Source organism: Felis catus, chromosome F2 (assembly GCF_018350175.1).
Source record: "Felis catus isolate Fca126 chromosome F2, F.catus_Fca126_mat1.0, whole genome shotgun sequence".
NCBI lineage: Eukaryota > Metazoa > Chordata > Mammalia > Carnivora > Felidae > Felis > Felis catus.
This window is the reverse complement of record NC_058385.1, coordinates 5,062,769-5,081,726: the sequence shown is the minus strand read 5'-3', so window position 1 is coordinate 5,081,726 and position 18,958 is coordinate 5,062,769. Positions and strand designations below refer to the sequence as shown.

General features: G+C 42.9%; 1 protein-coding gene across 10 annotated transcripts in view; it reads left to right on the top strand.

Annotated features, from left to right (window-relative positions):
* ST18 (ST18 C2H2C-type zinc finger transcription factor) overlaps positions 1-18,958 on the top strand; it is a 142,689-nt gene that overhangs the window by 88,630 nt on the left and 35,101 nt on the right. For all 10 annotated transcript variants that reach the window (XM_045050162.1, XM_045050160.1, XM_023248498.2 and 7 more), the window contains 5 exons: positions 484-574; positions 2,040-2,144; positions 4,640-4,833; positions 6,960-7,171; positions 15,575-15,820. In XM_045050162.1, the coding sequence (XP_044906097.1) occupies positions 484-574; positions 2,040-2,144; positions 4,640-4,833; positions 6,960-7,171; positions 15,575-15,820 (848 nt within the window). The remainder of the gene's footprint in view (positions 1-483; positions 575-2,039; positions 2,145-4,639; positions 4,834-6,959; positions 7,172-15,574; positions 15,821-18,958) is intronic.

Below are 18,958 nucleotides of genomic sequence, written 5' to 3'. Positions count from 1 at the left end.
CTTACCCGGTCGTTCACCCGGCCGTGCTGTTTCACCAGTAGCTGGATGGCGGTGGGGGTGGGCAGTGGGGGGCAATGGACAAGGAAGCAAAAGAATACCTCTTAGAAAGTAAAGAAGACTGTATTCAGGTCACACTGTGGGGAAAAGATGGAAAGAACGATTTGACAAGGAAAGGCACATACCCGTAAAAGGAAGTTTTTGAACTTCTCAGGTTAGGGAAAACAGAAGCAGAATAGTCTCGTTTGAGCCTGGTGTTACCCACACCGTGAAGTTTAGAGAAACTAAAACTTGAACAAGCTTGCTGAATTTCATCGTTGAAGTTCTTCAAGGGCTCATTGATTTCAACCCAAACACCTGTGGGAGGGAGCGTGGAGGGTTATATAACCAAGTTCGTGTGAATGCAAAGCTGGGAAGTCAGTCTGTCAGTGCGTTATGTATTTATGGTGTATTATTCTCTTCTTTTATGTGACATTTTGTGCTTAGTTCTTGCCATGCATGAAAACGTGCTCAAGTGCCCCACCCCGGGATGCACAGGAAGAGGGCATGTGAACAGCAACCGCAACACCCACAGGAGGTAATGGTGATGAGGCGCCAACCTTTTCCCTTACAAAGAGACGTGGCAGAACCTTTCCCCCAAGAAAGGAAGGAACTAACAATGTGTTACCAAAATCGCTGCATCGCTATCAAATATGTTGCCACTTGAAACAGAGAAGTATTCTCAGCATGTGCGGAGTGAATCAAACAAAAAAACACAATTTACTTTCCTAGAAATTTTCATGTAGCAGCCAGTTATGCAAACAAAAATGTTCTATTTGAAGACTAGAGTTATGTATTCATACAGTCACACAAATAGAACGTGTTCTGTTTTGCTCTGGAATCTCACCATGGCTGTTTTTGCATTGAAAGGAGTTGCGTAGGGTTTATCTTGGACTCCGTCCAGTAAGCACTAAAAGGTACAAAAGAGGGGCGCCCGGGTGGCTCGTTCGGTTAAGCGTCCGGCTCTTGGTTTCAGCTCAGGTCATGATCTCACGGTTCCCGAGTTCGAGTCCAGCGTCGGGCTCTGCACTGACAGTGCGGAGCCTGCTCGGGATTCTCTCTCTCCTTTTCTACCCCTCCCTGGCTGTCTCTCTCTCTCTCAAAATAAATAAATAAACTTAAAAAATAAAAAAAGGTACCAAAAGGGCTTCAACGTACTGTGGTTCTCACTATGAACCGGGATGAAGATTCCAGATGCATTACATTGAGATTGTCACCCACTTAAAACACATATGTGCATTTACACACAAATGTGTTGGGTATATGTAAATGCTTTTGTTGGAAATTCCTACTGTTTTATGTGTACTTTATACTATGTATCGATTATGTGGTCATGAGATACCATTTGACTCGTAAGCATATGGCCAGAAAACTTCGTATTCTGTACTTTAAATTTGAACTGATTTAAAATTAAGTCCCTAGGGGCGCCTGGGTGGCGCAGTCGGTTAAGCGTCCGACTTCAGCCAGGTCACGATCTCGCCGTCCGTGAGTTCGAGCCCCGCGTCGGGCTCTGGGCTGATGGCTCAGAGCCTGGAGCCTGTTTCCGATTCTGTGTCTCCCTCTCTCTCTGCCCCTCCCCCGTTCATGCTCTGTCTCTCTGTGTCCCAAAAATAAATAAACGTTGAAAAAAAATTTTTTTTTTAAATAAAATTAAGTCCCTAACATTTTTCTGAAGATCTTAAGATAAACCATGGAATTTTCATGCTAGCTTCTATAGCTGGGCACATTCCAATTGGAGTGAGTGCATTCTACTTAAAATGTTACGGAGTTTCAGAAGAATTTAGATTTTTCTCCCTTACACAATTTTCTGATTTTAAAACTGAGTTTCTTATTCATCAGTTCTGGGATGTGATTGGGGGGCGGGGGAAATGATGAAGGGGGGGAAGGGGGCTAATGTTAATATGACTTCACATTTAACGTATGCCAAGTACGCTGTAAGGTACATGCCAAAGCAAATTACTTCATCTTTTTCACTCAGATCCTCCTTTTTTTTTTTTAAACAGTCTTTCTGGTTGTCCAATTGCTGCAGCTGAAAAATTGGCAATGTCCCAAGACAAAAGTCAGCTTGATTCGCCCAAAAGCGGCCAGTGTCCTGAGCAGGTTCACAGGTATGACCCTCCCATGGCGTTCCTAGTAGGCTGCCCGTGCCATGCTCCCACACGATGCCACCCATGTCCCCTCGTGTGCCAGTTCCCTATGGCCTGACCTTCGTTCTCAACTACCAGGGTCTGAGAGGCTGGCCCCGTTAATTGTACTGTCACTTAAATGGGCTTAAGTGGCCAGACCCTCCAGAAGTTCACCATGAACTTGATCTGCATGTAAAGGAAACATAATGTGGGTGAATCCAAAAGAAATAAAGTAAGGGCTCCTGGGTGACCCGGTTAAGCGTCAAACTCTTGATTTCTGCACAAGTCACGATCTCACAATTCATGCGGTCAAGCCCCGTGTTGGTCTCCGTGCCGATAGCCTGATAGCATAGAGCCTGCTTGGGATTCTCTATCTCTCTCCCTCTGTCCCTCCCCTGCTCTGGTGCATGCGCTCTCTGGCTGTCTGTCTCTCTCCAAAATAAATAAGCTTAAAAAAAGAAATATATGTTTATAACATATATTAATCAAATTCTCTGTCACGAAGTGCAACCCATCCCCCACTAGTTAGGTAAGCACTCCCGATGATTAACCTTTATGCCTGCAGAAAATGCCTTCATAAATCCCTCATACCTACCCAAAGTATGTGATGGTGTATATTCATTCTTCTGTTCCAGCTATACATGTAGTTCCTTTAAAACAAAAATTCATTCCATGAGTTGATAACTATTAATGAAACCTCTCCTATTTGCCCCAAGTACTTCATAAGTTCTAGCAGGTTGGAAGACCTTACATATCCCTAAAAAATAAGCTATGTGTGATGGCACAATGAGAAGTTGTATGTTTATTAATATACAAATCGTATATGTAGGAAAAGTGATTTCGGGGTTAAAATAGATGACCAGATCTTCATTGTTGTTACTGAGACACTGAAATGCAAAGTAATTATTAGGAGTATTTTCAAGATAGGACTTCCCTTAATATGTGCTCTTATAGATTTAATTAAAAGAGTCAAAATCCCATGAGTGGAGAACATATGTCAAGCAAAGATCATGAATTACCAAATAGCAATGAAAAATCTTACAACAAAGGGGCACCTGGGTGGCTCAGTCAGTTAAGTGTCCGACTTCAGATCAGGTCATGATCTCACGGTTTGCGAGTTTGAGCCCCACATGGGGCTCTGTGCTGACAGCCCTGAGCCTGGAACCTGCTTCAAATTGTCTCTGTTTCTCTCTCTGTCTCTGTCTCTCTCTCTCTCTCTCTCTCTCAAAAATAAATAAATAAACATTTTGAAAAAAGACAAAAACATCTTACAACAAAGTTCTTGGGTAACGTGACCATATTCTCTTAGTTTCTCCCTAAGCAGGTTATTTATCAAATACAGAAATAGCATGATGTTTTATTTTGCAAATTTCTGAAAAAAATAAATGTTGTTTTAGGCTAGAACACTGATATATTAGGGGTAGAAACCAAGTTACATATACAATAATTAGACCAACTAACTACTCAAATATTTTTATGTAGCAGCTAAAATGTATTTTACCTAATCCGAGAAATATCATTGAAATTTTGGCGTTCGGATGAGTCAGGGAAGTTTTGGTGGAAAACGAAAGAAAAACACATACGTATTTTCGATGTTGCTAAATCCTGAGAGGTACACTTGTTTATGCTCTTTACCATTAGACGCATATTTGTGTTTTTCTTGGTTACACAAATATGATGCCCTTGTTTAATCTAAGTACAGTGGTTCTAAGGAAATCGTTAATTCAGATGTAACTTGGATTAAGATAATTCTATTGAAAAATGTGATAGCTGTGACAATATGGTAACTGTGATTCATACTGAAATGATGGCAGTTTAATAGATAAAATAATACCTTAAGTATTATTTACATCAACAAAAACATTCAGACGAAAGGGGGAAAAGGGTGAAAAGCCTGAGAAACTCCTAATTCAGAAGTCAAGTTTCTGGTGCCCATACTGCCCCTGCCCCCGTCAGGCTCCCATCAGCTCTGCTGAAGGAGAGCAGGGCCCAGCATTGCTTCTTCCGAACTGACTGTAATGCCATCTCGACACCAGCTACAATCGTGACTTTTCGTGAATCAGCCAATCTGATGAACAGTCCTAACAAGCAGAATGCGCACACCTTGTCAGTGCCCTAATGATAGTCACATGGCACTTTCCTCTGTGGAGCTCAAAGCGCCAACAGTCATCAGACACTTGTTCCTCATTGCATCCGCATAAGATGCGTGCAAAATTGCACATTCCTCTTTTACTCATGGGGGACTCGGACCCATGACATGCAGCCTTACCATAGCCACCCGGAGTCCTCAGTACCTCCTGTCTCTGGCTCCTGGCACTCTGTGCTTTATCCTGCTGTGACCACGGCTCTTTTCCACAGTGCACTGTCTCTGTGGGTACCAACAGGCATGACACATTCGGTCTGCTTTAAATTCTGATGCTAATATGCTCACCAAGAGTTTCACCATATTTCTTCTGAACTCTCCCCTTTTTCTTCAGGACGAGCTTGGTGAAACAAATTGAATTCAATTTCCGATCACAAGCCATCACCTCTCCCAGAGCCACGGTGTCAAAAGAACAAGAGAAGTTTGGGAAAGTTCCATTCGATTATGCCAGTTTCGATGCCCAGGTTTTTGGCAAACGCCCTCTCGTACAAACAGGTCAAGGACGAAAAACACCACCATTTCCTGAATGTAAGCTTCAAATCCTAATCCTTATTCCAAAACCAGCACCTTGCCTGAGTGTGTTGGGGGGGGGGGGTGTACTCAAATGTAGAATATTGCTCAGTGTCGCTCAGTGTTCTGATTTTGCATGAGGTTACACTGAATATGGTGAATAGTTAATGGACTAATTATTTTACAAACATTGTGCCATTGCTGAATCGAAATACAGTAATTTACTAAAGAAATATTTAGTTCACATTTAGGTGGGATTGGGATTAATATATTGAAACTGTAATAATCATCACAATTTTGGTTCATACTGAGATTATGGAAATTTAATACATAAAATGTTGAAATGCTACTTCAAATGGTACTTAAATCTGCAAGAGGAATTAGTCCGAAAGTGAGAGAAGAAGTGAAAAGTCTGAGAAGCTCACGGTTCAGAAATCAAGATTTTACTAGAGAGCAATATGGTAACCGCGTATTTAAAAATGACTATAGAGTCACTTGAAGTGTGTTAATACTCCAATGGCGTCACATCCATGTAGAAGATCAGAGCTCAAAGATGCTGGGATATATACAACTTGGGTGTTCTTACTAACACATTTCTCCAAGTGTTTTAGAGTCTTTGAATATTCTAATGAAAAGGTAAGAGAGTGAGCGTTGGGAGAAACCCAGGCATGACTTCTTTGTCGTGGTAACAGTCATAAGGAAAGAAGTGAAGTGATTCCCCAGTTTGAGTTCTCCATAGACCATGGATTAGTTACAACATACACATCCATGGAATCTCTTCGATCTACCTAGTTACCTAGACTGAGAGCTCTTAGGACACATACTATGTGCTTCATTCTCTGGTGTTGGTCACTTCCTTCCAAGAACTGGCGTGTTATATAAAACCTAGCAGTGATAAACAGACTTGAAAGGAACTGGCCCATCGAGAACAAGTACATTCCACTCCAAAAGATATTTTATCTATTCTTTCCCAAAATAGGCCCAGCCAACATAAATAACACTGACAATAATCCTGTTAGATCCAGGAAAAAATTCGTTTGCACCTACACATACACACGCAATGTTCTCTATTATAAAAATGCAGAATATACCCACATGCATGCACATACACATACATGTTTGATTCGGGTGAAGCTGGTTAAGGGCATTCTATACACTTACGCAACACAGATGTTGGTTTAAAAATGCAAACCATTCAGTGACATTCCTACGTTTTTACAACCATAGGAACAACATTTGGTAATGCTTTCAATTACTTCATGAAAAATAATGATCCAATATTTAGAATAAGCAACACTTACAGCAAAATAAATAAGTACTTCTATGTTACCCCACTTAAATCTTGGGTGTTTCTCCCATGACCTTGAGTGATGTTTACAAACACCCAGAGTGAAGGGAAATATGGTTAATTTTCTCTCTCAGTAATGCCTTGGTGCCACAGCAGAAACATAAAACCGAAACTCAGCCTTGATAACTAAATTGCCTTTCTGTTCACCCTGAGAACATTTTCTCTGTCCTTTACTTATCGTGCTCTACCTAAATATGCAAAATGCCAGCTCATTAAAGACACTGCCGTGTATGTAGTCCCATGTAGTTGGACGTGAGGAACAACTTCTGCTGCTTTAAGCACAAAACAAACCTGAATGTCAAATAATAAAAATGCAATTCGATGTCTAAATATAAACGGTTACTATGAAAACAAATGTCGAAAGGGTACACTTCTTTCTCTACAGGAATCACTGGTCCTCACACATACACGGTTCACAGATGTACGAGTCTTAAGCTCCCGTAGTCTCTGATGGGTTTTGCTAATGTGGTTTTTAATCTACAATTTTTGCCACAAATGCTTCCAGTGCACCTGCCCCATCACGTGAGTTACAGAGTTTTTACCATCAGACGTGTAAAGACGAGAAATATCAAGAGAATAGACCTTCTTCCCCAGCAATCACAACGTTTGGTCTGGGAGACTTCTGCGAAAACCGATCTGAATCCCCTTTGTTTAATGTACCAGTAGACAATGGATCGTGTTTTTTTAAAATCTGTTCTTAACGTATTTCAGTGCAAGAAGTTGTATCTTTAAAACAAATCTATTTAATGACGAAAACCACGTCCGTGCAATTGCTAATCAAATCTCTCTTCAACAGCAAAGCATTTTTCAAATCCAGGGAAATTTCCTAATCGACTGCCTAGTGCGGGCGCCCACACACAGAGCCCTTGTCGTGCCAGCTCTTACGGCTACGGTCAATGTAGTGAAGACACCCACATAGCAGCAACTGCTGCCATCCTGAACCTCTCCACCCGCTGCAGGGAAACTGCAGACATCCTCTCCAACAAACCACAGAGTCTGCATGCCAAGGTAGGCCAGTCCAAGAGCCCGGAGGGTGGGCCAGCGACTGAACCGTGAGAATAAACTGCCTTTCGTGTTCCTAACCACATTCACTGCCACGCCGCTCCCCCACCCCTGAAGCACATCCCTTCCCCGTCCTAGGAAGAGGGCCTGAGCGTAGTGGCTTCGGGGAGGGGTGAAAGAGTGTTGTTCTTGAAGGCGGTACCCCGGAGTCTGGGGAGACGTGCGTTGAGGAGATTTGTAATTTCAGACCTGGCTTTGTGTTGGGGACTTTGTAGATTTCAGACAGACCTTTGTGTTGGGCGCACAGGAGAGAGGCTTGCCGTTAAAACCAGTGTGAACAATGGAAGCTTTCTGCTGTGAAAGATGGTAGGGAATGTCGGGGTACACAGGGACTTGTGAAACAGTTGCAAAACTGACCCGTGCGATTTGGTGATGGTCCGCATTACTACTGTGTCATGGAAGGTAGTCTCAGCTGCTATGGTATTCTCAAAGGACACATAGTAAAACCTGGATACACTAAGTTAACATGAGATGGTTTGGGAGGTGGGGGGCACTTGAGAACTCGGGGCGTTCAAATCCAAAATCAAATTCTGCGAACTTTCTGAAGATGCCACATTTCTGAAGCCCATGAGATTAACCACGTCTCTCCACTAATCTCTCCTCTCTAACAACGAGAAGTAGACATCCGTGTTTAGGATACCTTGATGGCAACAAAAAACAAAGATGTCCCAGTTCTTGCCTTTTGAAGAGGAGGGGTTTCTCACGCTCCAGGGTAGCCAGCGAGCCTCAGAGCCCCAGAGGGACTAGAAGAGCCTCTCCGCAGGCCGTCAGCTGGAGCCTGTAACTCCTATCTACGCAAAGGGCTCAGTTAAAAGAAATGCTTGTCCTCCTTAGATGGCTGAAGCCAGCTGAAGCAAAGTGCCCAGGCCTGTCTGGAGAAGAGACTTTTTACCCTTGCTTTAAGTGGGAGATCTCCTGGGTTAAACTCTAACCCCGAAACTCAGGCGATTAGCGTGGATGGCTCTCTTTTTCCCTGTAAGCTCAACCCCATCCCTGGTGTGGTCAGCTGCTCACCTAAGCCTGCCAGGCCTTCAGGAGAGCAGGGAACGTGGTGCCATCGAGCATTTGACAGAAGAATCAGAATTAGCTTCTGGACAAATCTGAGCCAAGTAAACCCCAGGAAGAGTTGGTGGCCAAAAACCACTCAAAAACAATTTTTAAACAAATGAGGTTCTTAAACAAAGAAAAATGCATCCTCTGAAAACGGTAAAGAAAATACCGAGCTATCCGAATTCAAAAGGATTCAGGTCAGAAATTATTTGTACAAACGAATTATTATTTAGGGTGCTCTCAGGGCTGCTTTAGTTAATTTTTATTCATTTTTTAAAACCTGAGTAAATTTCTCCTTTTGCAAAGGGATGTTCTAACACGCAGCTAGTTGGAGAAAGCCTGAAATATCTATCGTCTTAGTATTTTAGCTTTATAGTATTTTAGCTTTATAGTATTTGTTGTTAAGGCTGTCCTTTGAGAATAATGATTAATGCTACCTAAATTACTTGAGCAAAGGGCTGCAGAATGAAGGCTTTCCATCTGCGTGTGTAGATATTTTTTTGTTGTTTTTTGGAATTCTGCCTTTAACCTTTATATTCTTCACGTTCTGTTAGTTGCTGGGGCCAGATAAGGAATCAAACAAAGATGACCGAAATCTGAGAGTTTGTTTTTTTTTTTTTTCTTATTGCTATACGCGTTTTGTTCTTTTCTTGAATACTTTCTGGTCAGAAGCGTGACTGTTAAATTGGCGCATTCCAAAAATCCAAATAAGTGGCTTCTGCGTCTGTTCTTACACCCCGGTCGGGAGCACTGTGCGTGCCAGGGTTATTCTGCGGAGCGGATGCCCCCGCCCGGGCTGACAGGACGCACTGTGTGTCCCAGCCCCCAGACAGCCAAGCAAGTCTTACCCGCAGAAGCCAAACCACTGATGTATGATGAGGAAGAGGAGACACAGAGTGCAACAAGCGACTTTCAGGCGGACTTTATTCCACTCGCAGTTCCAAAAGCCGTTTTCCTACAGCGGTGGTGAAAACAGGACAAACAGGCCCCCCCTACGGCGTCACTACGGGCGAATCCCTCTTCCAGGCACACGTTCGCACACGACTGCAACGTCTTGCAGAGCTCTCTCCTAGCTGGACCCTGTGCTCCAGATATAAAAGAGGACCTCATAAATCCCTGAAGCCACAGCAACAACGACAAAAATAATGATCGTAGCGAAACAACGAGAAAAGGCCGAAGCAATTAACCCCGCCAAGTGGCCTCTGATCCAAGAGTGCCCAGCGTAAGCTAGTTCTACTCGGTGTTACACTTTGCTCCGTGCCCTTTACCTAATCTAGGATTCACTACATATGAACAGTCCTCCCCTCCATGTTGCATGCTAGCCGGATTCTCTATCCACTGTGATTTGATTTTTCCTCCGTGGTGGTTCCCGTGCTTATTCCTGCTAACCCAAACCCGCAGATCTCTTGAGCTCCTTGTCTGGTTGGAAGGATGTAGAGGTATACAGACGTGCCCTCCTCTACTCTTACAGCTGAGCAGAGGAGCGTTTTTTGATGTCCTAGAGAGATACTCTGGCAGCTGGACTCTTAGCCGTACCCACGAAACGGTCTACGAGGGTTCGACTGGCCAGCTGCGTGTTAAATCCTGCCACAGACCCTGCCTTCAGGGAGCTTATGGGCAAGGCAGAAAGAAAGAAAGAGTCGTCCCGGGTGGGGAGCTAGGTTTCCAGAGGTGACATTTCTAGTGTGAAGGGGAGGCAAGAGTGGCTTTTATGAGAACTTGGCTGAGGGCAGACCGCTCACTTCCTTGATGGCATGGGCTTCTCTGACGTTGCCTGAAGAGCCCGGTCGAAGAACAAATTAGAGACCACGCTGTCACGTGTGGAGGCCACCTTTTTAAAATCAAGCCAAAGGACACTAACCTTGAAATTGCCTTCCTGCCCAGCTGTTGGGGGCACATACAGGTTTTCTCTGTGCCACGCGTAAGCTCACGACTGCCTCCGAGTTCAGTGGCAGGTTCATGGTTTCGTGCGAAATCCCTGCTCTCGTAGAAAACAAAGGGAGCAGAGACCGTTCAGAGAGTCAACGCAACTGTGAGTTCCTGCAGAGTCTAGAAGCAGTGAAGGGACAACGCGGATACTCTACGTCGTTCTTCTGAAGCCGCGCGGCCCCAGGCCGCGGTCTGCCCGACGCCGAGACGCTTCCCTCAGGGACCCTTTCCCCACACCGCGTTGAGAAAAATCAGTGCTAACATTGCCCGTCACTGCCCCACTGAGTCCATTAAAACTTGAAAGCAGAGGTTAGGAGGAATTGTGTATTTGTTAAAAGACAATCCGGCACGTTCCCAGCCCATGTACACCACCCACATCACCTGTATGTTGTCTTAAATATCTCTCTAAGGCATCAAGTCAGAAGAAGTAGTCAGTGGTACCCATAGTGGTGGGTATCGTATCGTTGGTATAATGTCCTTCGTCTTAATAATAGGAGTTTGTAAAACGGGCATGGGCCACAACCTCAAACACTCCCTCTTTGGTCCCACGGCCGTCGCTGCCGTTAGGGGCCCCGCATTAGCAGAAAGGGGCAGCAGGCGCAGAGCAAGCCCGGGTTGGCTGAGTTGGCCGAGCGCTTTCCTCTGGCCCCGGAGCGCACGGGCCAGTGCTTGTTGGAGACCCTCCCCGCGGCCTTCCTTCCTCCCGCCCTCAGCAGCAGAGGTAGGAACACGCACGCGGTCTATCTTTATCCCGATCGCTTCTGCTTGCCAAGCATTCTGTTGTTTGTTTTGGTGTTTTCCCCACCTGTTTAGACGAAGTGGCATATGCACAGTATGCCTTAAAAGACAACAAAAAACTGACACTCGGTTGAAACGCTTAAAGTTCAAAATCTGTTTTGTGCTTGAATAAGGCCGAGAAACAACATGATAGCACTTCACCATTCTTGCTGCCCGGTATCAGAAATCGCCTGATGGCTCTTGGGATGCTTAGAATCCAAAAGCAGCCTTTTTCAGTAACTTGAGTATCGTGTCAGATTGTATCACGTATTTTCAGTGAAATGTTTCAAGAGACGTGGGTCACAGATCACAAGGAACCAACTGATATGTGTGATTACATTTAATAATTCTCTCCTTGCCCCTGAGTGCAGTAGCAGTGGGATGTCTCTTTCAGCATCGAAAACCCAATCAAATTGTTATTATTATTAGCTGTCATTTATTGAACACCTACTATGTGCCAGGCACTCTAAATAAGCACTTTGCCTATGTTAATTCTTTTTTTTCATTTTTTAATAAACATTAATAAACATTCATTTAATGTTTATTTAATTTAATAAAATTTAATAAACATTCATTTTTGAGAGAGAGACAGAACGTGAGCGGGGAGAGAGAGCGGGCAGAGAGAGAGGGAGACACAAACTCTGAAGCAGGTCCCAGGCTTTGAGCTGTCAGCGCAGAGCCCCACGTGGGGCTCGAACTCACGAACCATGAGATCATGACCTGAGGTGAAGTCGGGCGCTTAACCGACTGAGCCACCCAGGCGCCCCGCCTATGTTAATTCTTTTTAATCCTTCTAGAAACTCTGTAAAGAAGGTATCATCCCACTTAGCAGATGAAGAAATAGTAGCATGGAGACATTAAATAATTTTCTCTTATTAATTGGAACTAAAATTTTAGTTCATACCTGTCCAATTTCTTACGCTCTTGAAGTTCTTATCATTATCTTATCATTATCATTATCATTATCTTATTATGTGTTATGTAGACTGCTGTCCAACTTAAGAATCTTCACTGACTTTGTTTCCGAGTCTCAGACAATGACTTTCGGGAAATGGTTAGAAATTTTATTTTAATTTCATACCTTATGTCAGACACTGATTTCTCCCCTGAATTCCGTCATTCTATTTATATTGAGCACACTTTGTAAGCTAATACTCTGAACTTAATAGTTTTGATGCTCAGGTACTACATAGTAATATATACTATATATATATTTTTTTATTATTAATACCCTACCTGCTTTGACAACATCAGATAGCTTTCAATACAGAAAAGATCCAAACAAAGCATCTGGCAGCAAAAGTGGAAGAACATGAGCCAGAAGGTGAAAGTCGGGGGCTAATCGCAGCAGCAGCCTAAGCGGAGGGACGCTTAATGTCTGCACTCCTGTTAGCCAAGTCAAAAAGGGAAAGACGGCCTATCCTGTGTTCATGGAAACCTTGTCGAATAAGGAAAACAAGGCTGTCCTGTTATATCTGTGTTTTGAGAGTTAATAAATTTAAGATAAAGTTCTCTTTTTGCTTTTACTTCATCGCCATCTTTGAATGTATACTTTTTCATTATTAAAACAATTGTAACACTGCCATTTGCCTGGATAATATTGGAGGCTTGCTTTAAGACTACCTTCTAAATCCAAGCACAGTAATTTCTGTGTTTTCCCTTTTGTTCTTCAGAAAACGAATGTCTACCCTTTCCCCCTGGTTGTAAGCATAATAGGGATTCGGGGTTGTTTCCTGCTTTCCGTGATAGACATCTTTTCCTGATTGCAACAGAAGCCTCATCAATATCATTTTACTGGTTGCATAATGTGCCATTAAAAAATGCAGCATAATTTCATTAATCATTTCGCTCTTGGTGGACATCCGAATCACCTCTTATTCTATAATACCAATAAGGATTTTAACGAATAATTATTTCAACTTTCAGTTGAATAATAACTTATATTTATTAAATTACCTTTCCTGACAATCTCCTCTATGCATAACACACCCTTCCGGAAGGCAGGAACAGTATTTTTCCAATCTTCTTTTCCCAAATATGGATTCTCAATAATGTAATTAATAAATGCATCCTGCGTGGCACCTGTACCTCAAAAGTGGCTGAAAGTGATGGTCCTTGGTGTCGCTCCTAAGTTGGAGAGTGCATGGATGGTATTAGACCGACGTCTACCCTCAAAAAAACCTTTAAATTTAAATTGATATGATTAAAATAAGGGTCTGGAATGGCACTTTGAGAAATCAGAATATGAGAAGGTGGCGGTGGGGGTCCACATCGCGGCCTCTCCCACCACCCCCTCCTTTTTGCGCATCCTTTTGGAGGTTCAGGCACAGACAGAAGTGGCGTCTATTGATACGGCTGTGAATAAAAATCCATGCAGTAAACGTGTGATCCACCCATCTATGGGCAGAAAGGGACCCTTCTCTGGTACTGTGTGTAATTGTTGAATGCATCTGTGCGCTCACTTAAAGCCCATCTGTACCCTGCTACCCAAACGTGCTTTCTCCCTGTCAAGTCAGGTGCTCAGAGCAGCCGGCTGGGGCGCGGGATGTACAAGAGTGCCTCTTTTAAACATTAGGAGTGATTTTTCCCCCCAATCAGCTCATTATTACTCAAGATGTAGAATCATCACAACTCTGAGAATCTCTAATTTTTTATTTACTATTTGGATTTTCTTCCGTAAAAACTAAAATATATATATCAGTGTTGTCTTGGAATAGTTGATATTTTTTTCAGGGAGATCGAATCTGCACTATTTATGGGTTTTGCACTATAAAACTCTGCAGCCCAGTCACATGGCTTCTTTTTCCTAAGCCATCTGTCACAGAGGTCTGGAATTTTATGTGAATGTTGGTTGTGCAGTCTTAACCCAAGTTTTTTATTTTTTTAATGAAAAATGTCAGCAACTACAATATTTAGCATTTTACTTCACATTGGCCATTAAACTTGATTACTATAGCTCTGTTTCATTGCTATAGTTACATATCAGCTATGATGCCAAGAATTATTTCGATGGGCTCACGGCAGAATACATTGTTAGATCCCGGAGAAAGCACGTGGCACGGATATGGTTAATATCTTGGATTTTTGTAACTAAGGTTTATTAATGCTGGTATAAAAACGTATTTGATATTATACAGATGGCATAAGATGTTGTGGTTACTAAGTTATTATCCCGGATAAGCTGCACTGTCAAATTCAGGGCTTAAAACTATCACAGGAGATTAAACTATTTACTAAAAAGGACAGAAAGATATAGCCAAAGCATCTTAGCACAAACATATTAGAAGTATATTTACCTCCCGCAAATTTAATAAAGCATATCTACCTCATGGGCTGAGAGGTTGAAAATAGGAACTTTGCAGGTGAAACAAGCGAACAGAAGAGGGGTTTTATTTTCTGATCAGGTGCAAGCAGTGAGCCTTTGGAGGCGGCTACCTTGGCCCACCCTTCAGTGGCAACTGTCGGGGGGGCGGGGGAGGCAGAGTGTAAATGGGGAGTTAAAATAAATCCCCCGGGAAGTAACTGGCTACCATATGTGTTAGGGATCTTGCTAACGTATTCAAAGAGACCTCCTGCTTTGCCAGCCAAAAGGAAAAAAAAAAGCGGAGACATTGTCCAAGATTTAATTGTGAATTGGTAGATGATAGCGAGAATACCCGAGAGGTATTTATCTGGCCCAGTTAGGAGAGAGCCCAGCACGCTGTCCCGCGTTCTGAGTTACTGGATGGCGGTGACCACAGTTGACGAGAGCACAGAGGCCGTCCTTAGGAATGCATCATTTGGACGACCCGGAGCACCTGAGCAGTTGTTGGGCCTCGAACCTTAAAAAACAACAACAACGGAAACATAGCCAGAGGTATCCCAAGGAGAAAGGCTGTGAGGTGCCGTGAGTTTTAGTTTCATACTAAGTATCTGGAAAATCGTCATCTTTATTGTGCAGTTTCACTGTATAATTTACTCCCAAGCAGTCCCGATGGCAACTGCTACCTACCGCCCCCCCTTCCCCCCAGTCAACGACGGTTTGCCCTATCTGGCCTCCCACCCCCGCCCCCACAACGTAACAAAGCTTTTCTGGCTTAAGTCACCCAGGGTAAAAGGTCACGTTCCTATGAATCTCATATTTCAATAAAAATTCTCTTGCAGCTGGTTATTTTTGCATTTATTTGTGTTAGGTTAATAGTGTGATGGGGGGCCGAGCTGGGAAGGAGCGCTGTGCCTTTTTATAAACTCAAGTGTTAATGCTATAAATGATGAATTGAGAGTGATAATTCTGCAAGCCAGGACAGGAGATTTAAAGCTAAACTTCAAAAAAATACATAAAACAGGGTTAGCCAATACATTTAGCGTTTGGAACATCTTATTTATATTAGGCTCTACTTTGTTTAAACCCCGAAACACGAAGCTCGCTAATGGCACTGCTCTGAAAAGTCTGCCTAAGAATTGAACATTAACCAAAGCAAATCAGAAAGCTAGATTTTAAATCAGATATACTTACATAAAAGCTTGCATTTAAAATGATCCCTTAAAAGCCCCACGTGGCTAGCTGTAACTGCAAACTGCTTAAATGTTTTTCTGTTTCCTATTGTATACCAGGGAGCCGAGATAGAAGTGGATGAAAATGGCACATTGGACTTAAGCCTGAAAAAAAATCGAATCCTGGACAAAGCTGCACCCCTAACTTCCTCTAACACTTCTATTCCAACTCCTTCCTCTTCCCCATTCAAAACAAGCAGCATTTTGGTCAATGCAGCCTTCTATCAGGCTCTCTGTGATCAAGAGGGCTGGGACACTCCTATCAACTATAGCAAAACTCATGGGAAGACAGAGGAGGAGAAAGAGGTATTGTTTCAATGTCAATCACTAAGTTTAAGACACAGCATGGTTGGACAGTATTCTTAGCTTTTTTTTCCTCCTGAATTATTTTTCGTATTCCTGTGTAGACAATACATAATTCTGTACCTTGTTTCAGACTTTGGTAAAGTGGTGATCTTAAAATTTCATCAGAAATTGAGAAATGTATCCAACTTTTCCTGTCACTTACCTAAAATGACGTCGCCATAGTACATCGTATCCCCATTTGGGCTGCAATTGTGTGCACTGAATGAGAGATTATATTATTCATCCCTTCAGAACACAGAGGCCTGTAAGGTGCCATATATAACCCAGCACTGAAATGCCAACGTGCTCGTTCTTTCTGAACCAGAGGGTAGAAGATGAAGTCAAATCAGGGATAAGTTAGAATCAGGGATAAGTGTCAGATTCATTCCCTTGGTTTCATGAAGGAACTATTAGGATATCTACATATAGAGCCATTGGCCGAGGTATGTGGATCATGAACGTTGGGCGTCTTGGGCGTCTAGATTGTATCAATCCCAAAGTCAAGGAGATGCATCTGTGTATTTGGTTCTCTTTGGAGTGGTTTCACCCTTGAAAGCCAGATGTCACTGTGCAGGATTCATCAAGCCTTCATCTCCATAGTTTGAGCCACCTGGCTTAGTCTGATTAGTCCTGACTTAGAGTCATTCAAAAGAATTCATGGCCAGAAACCTCCACTGTTTAGACTATATCATTACAAATGGGACCCTGTTACAGGAGTGGTTCATTTTGCTTTGCTGTCAGGAAACTTGTTGATACTTGCTGGTTGGTACGTTCAAAGAACTAAAATAGCTACTGTCTTTGGAAGTGTCCATCACCTTTTTGAGCTTTTTGAAGTTCAGAAAGTTTGGGGGGAAATACTGATTTGATTTTTAACATCTGAGAGCTTAAGTTGACGTAAAGAAGCATAAATGTGACATAGTGATCACAAGACTGGGTTGTTTCTGCAATTCTCCTTCCTTCCTTCCTTCTTCCCTCCCTTCTTCCTTCTTTCTTTCTTCCTCCCTCCTTCCTTCTTTCTTTTCTTCCTTTATCCCTTCCTTCCCCCCTCCCTTCTTCCTTTTTTCTTTCCTTCCTTCTTTCTTCCCTCCCTTCCTTCTTCCTTCTTTCTTTCCTTCATTTATCCCTTCCTTCCTTCCTCTCTCCCTTCTTCCTTCCTCCCTCCCTTCTTCCTTTTTTCTTTCCTTCTTTCCTCCCTTCCTTCCTTCTTTCTTTCCTTCCTTCATCCCTTCCTTTCCTCTTCCCTCCCTTCTTCCTTCTTTCTTTCCTTTCAAGATTGTTGATTCAGTCCCCCTCTGTAGTAGCCAGCTGTAGAGAATGGGCCTACCCTCCCAAACCACTCAATCACCAGCTAGTCCAAGAGCTGAGAAGACCACGGCTCATCCCACTCTATACCACCAAAAGGAAGCCGAATCCTAGTCAGAAGATCTATTGTTGAGGGTTTGGTAAAAAGTCTTATGTCACATGAAGTATGGTATTTACAAAGTAAGCATAACTGTGCCGTATTCTTGGATGGATCCCATGAGGACAACACCCACCTTGTTTGGGAGTATCTCCATGTCATGTGCAGGGTGGGATGTAGACTTTCTGTCCCCACCCTTGTGACTGTGCTATAAATGGACCATGGTCAACAGTCACCAGAAATCTTCCCTCCGGTGTCAGACATACTGATTCAGTCTTGAGTAGTAATGAAGAAAATTTGTGTCAAGTGGGTTCTTGTTTTCCTTTAGGGTCTCTTGTATTGTTTGATCTTGGTTATAATTTTTGGCATCAGCAACAATGTCAACATTGCATTCACATTCTGAGACACACTTCCCATTTGGGGGTCTAGTAAGTGCCTGAGGAACCCTCCTTGGCTATTCGTCTTATCAGCCAGAAAATGAGGTCTCATAATAAATACTTTATCTTTATTTCCAATCTCATTTATCTATGTAATTCCAAAAAAAATCTGGATTCACCCTGGAGATTCAACTAGAGTATGTTCTTATCTAATGCTTATATATCTGTGACAGTGTTTTGTTTCCCAGCAAAATCGTGGAGAAAATGGATTTGTTTAGATTAGATTTCTGCTCTTTTCAGAAAGGCTAGCTTACTTCAGGTCTGACAGTAGAGACTTTTACTGCTACTGTTTACAACCTAAGCATTCTGAAATCTGGAATCCAGAAGCTGTGTGGAAATTCAGTGTCACTAAGAATAACAAAAGAGGACGTTGAAGATGCTAAGTGAGTTCTCGAGGTCAAAGTGCTTGCCCTAAGTTTGAGTTGACAATATTTTTTAAGCTTAATATTTATTGTCACAGTTATTTGACCATGAGCAATTCATTGCTTGGGGAAACTATACCTGATGGGGACACACACACACACACACACACACACACACACACAAAAGTGTTTCTAAAGCACTGTGACTCCCTAAGACAATTTCTCAGCCCTCGTTCTTTGTGCCTCCTTCTGCGCCAAGGTAATCTACAAATAGACAATGTTTTTCTCCCTGTTCTGAATCTTGTAAATGAAAACTGTGATACTTGATAGTTACTATTTTGAAAAAATAGATTGTATTCATTGTCCTCGTTGCGAAAGTAACAGAGGGACACCGTAAGGATAAAGATAAGGGATCTTTAGACACAGTGTCTCATCATCCTAACAATCCTGAAAAGCAGGATTATGGTCAGAGTTTTTGGAGGAGAAAATTGAGACTCGAGGAGGTAAAGTTGTTGGTCCTTGGTCATACAGAAATTAAGAAATGGGCCTGGGATGTCCTAAAATGAAGAAAGAGGAGAAGGGTGAAAATAAAGAGAAGGAAAAGATTAAAAAGCACATCAAGTAATGGTGACAGCCGGGAAATATTGAGAAATTAGAAAGGAAAGGGAAGAAGAGAACAATGAAGAAACGGTACTTGTCGGGAAGTGGCCAAGGCAACAGTGGACCAAGCCCCCCTTGACCCTGATCTACAGGACGTGACCACACTTTTCCAGTGAGCCCAATGGGATGTTGTGCTCCGCCCAGGCCATAAGCTGTGAAGGGTGGTCAGTTCTGCTCTGACACCCCCGTCCTGCCCGTTCCCACCTCCACCACCTCCCCGCGCCCTGCCACACAGGACACT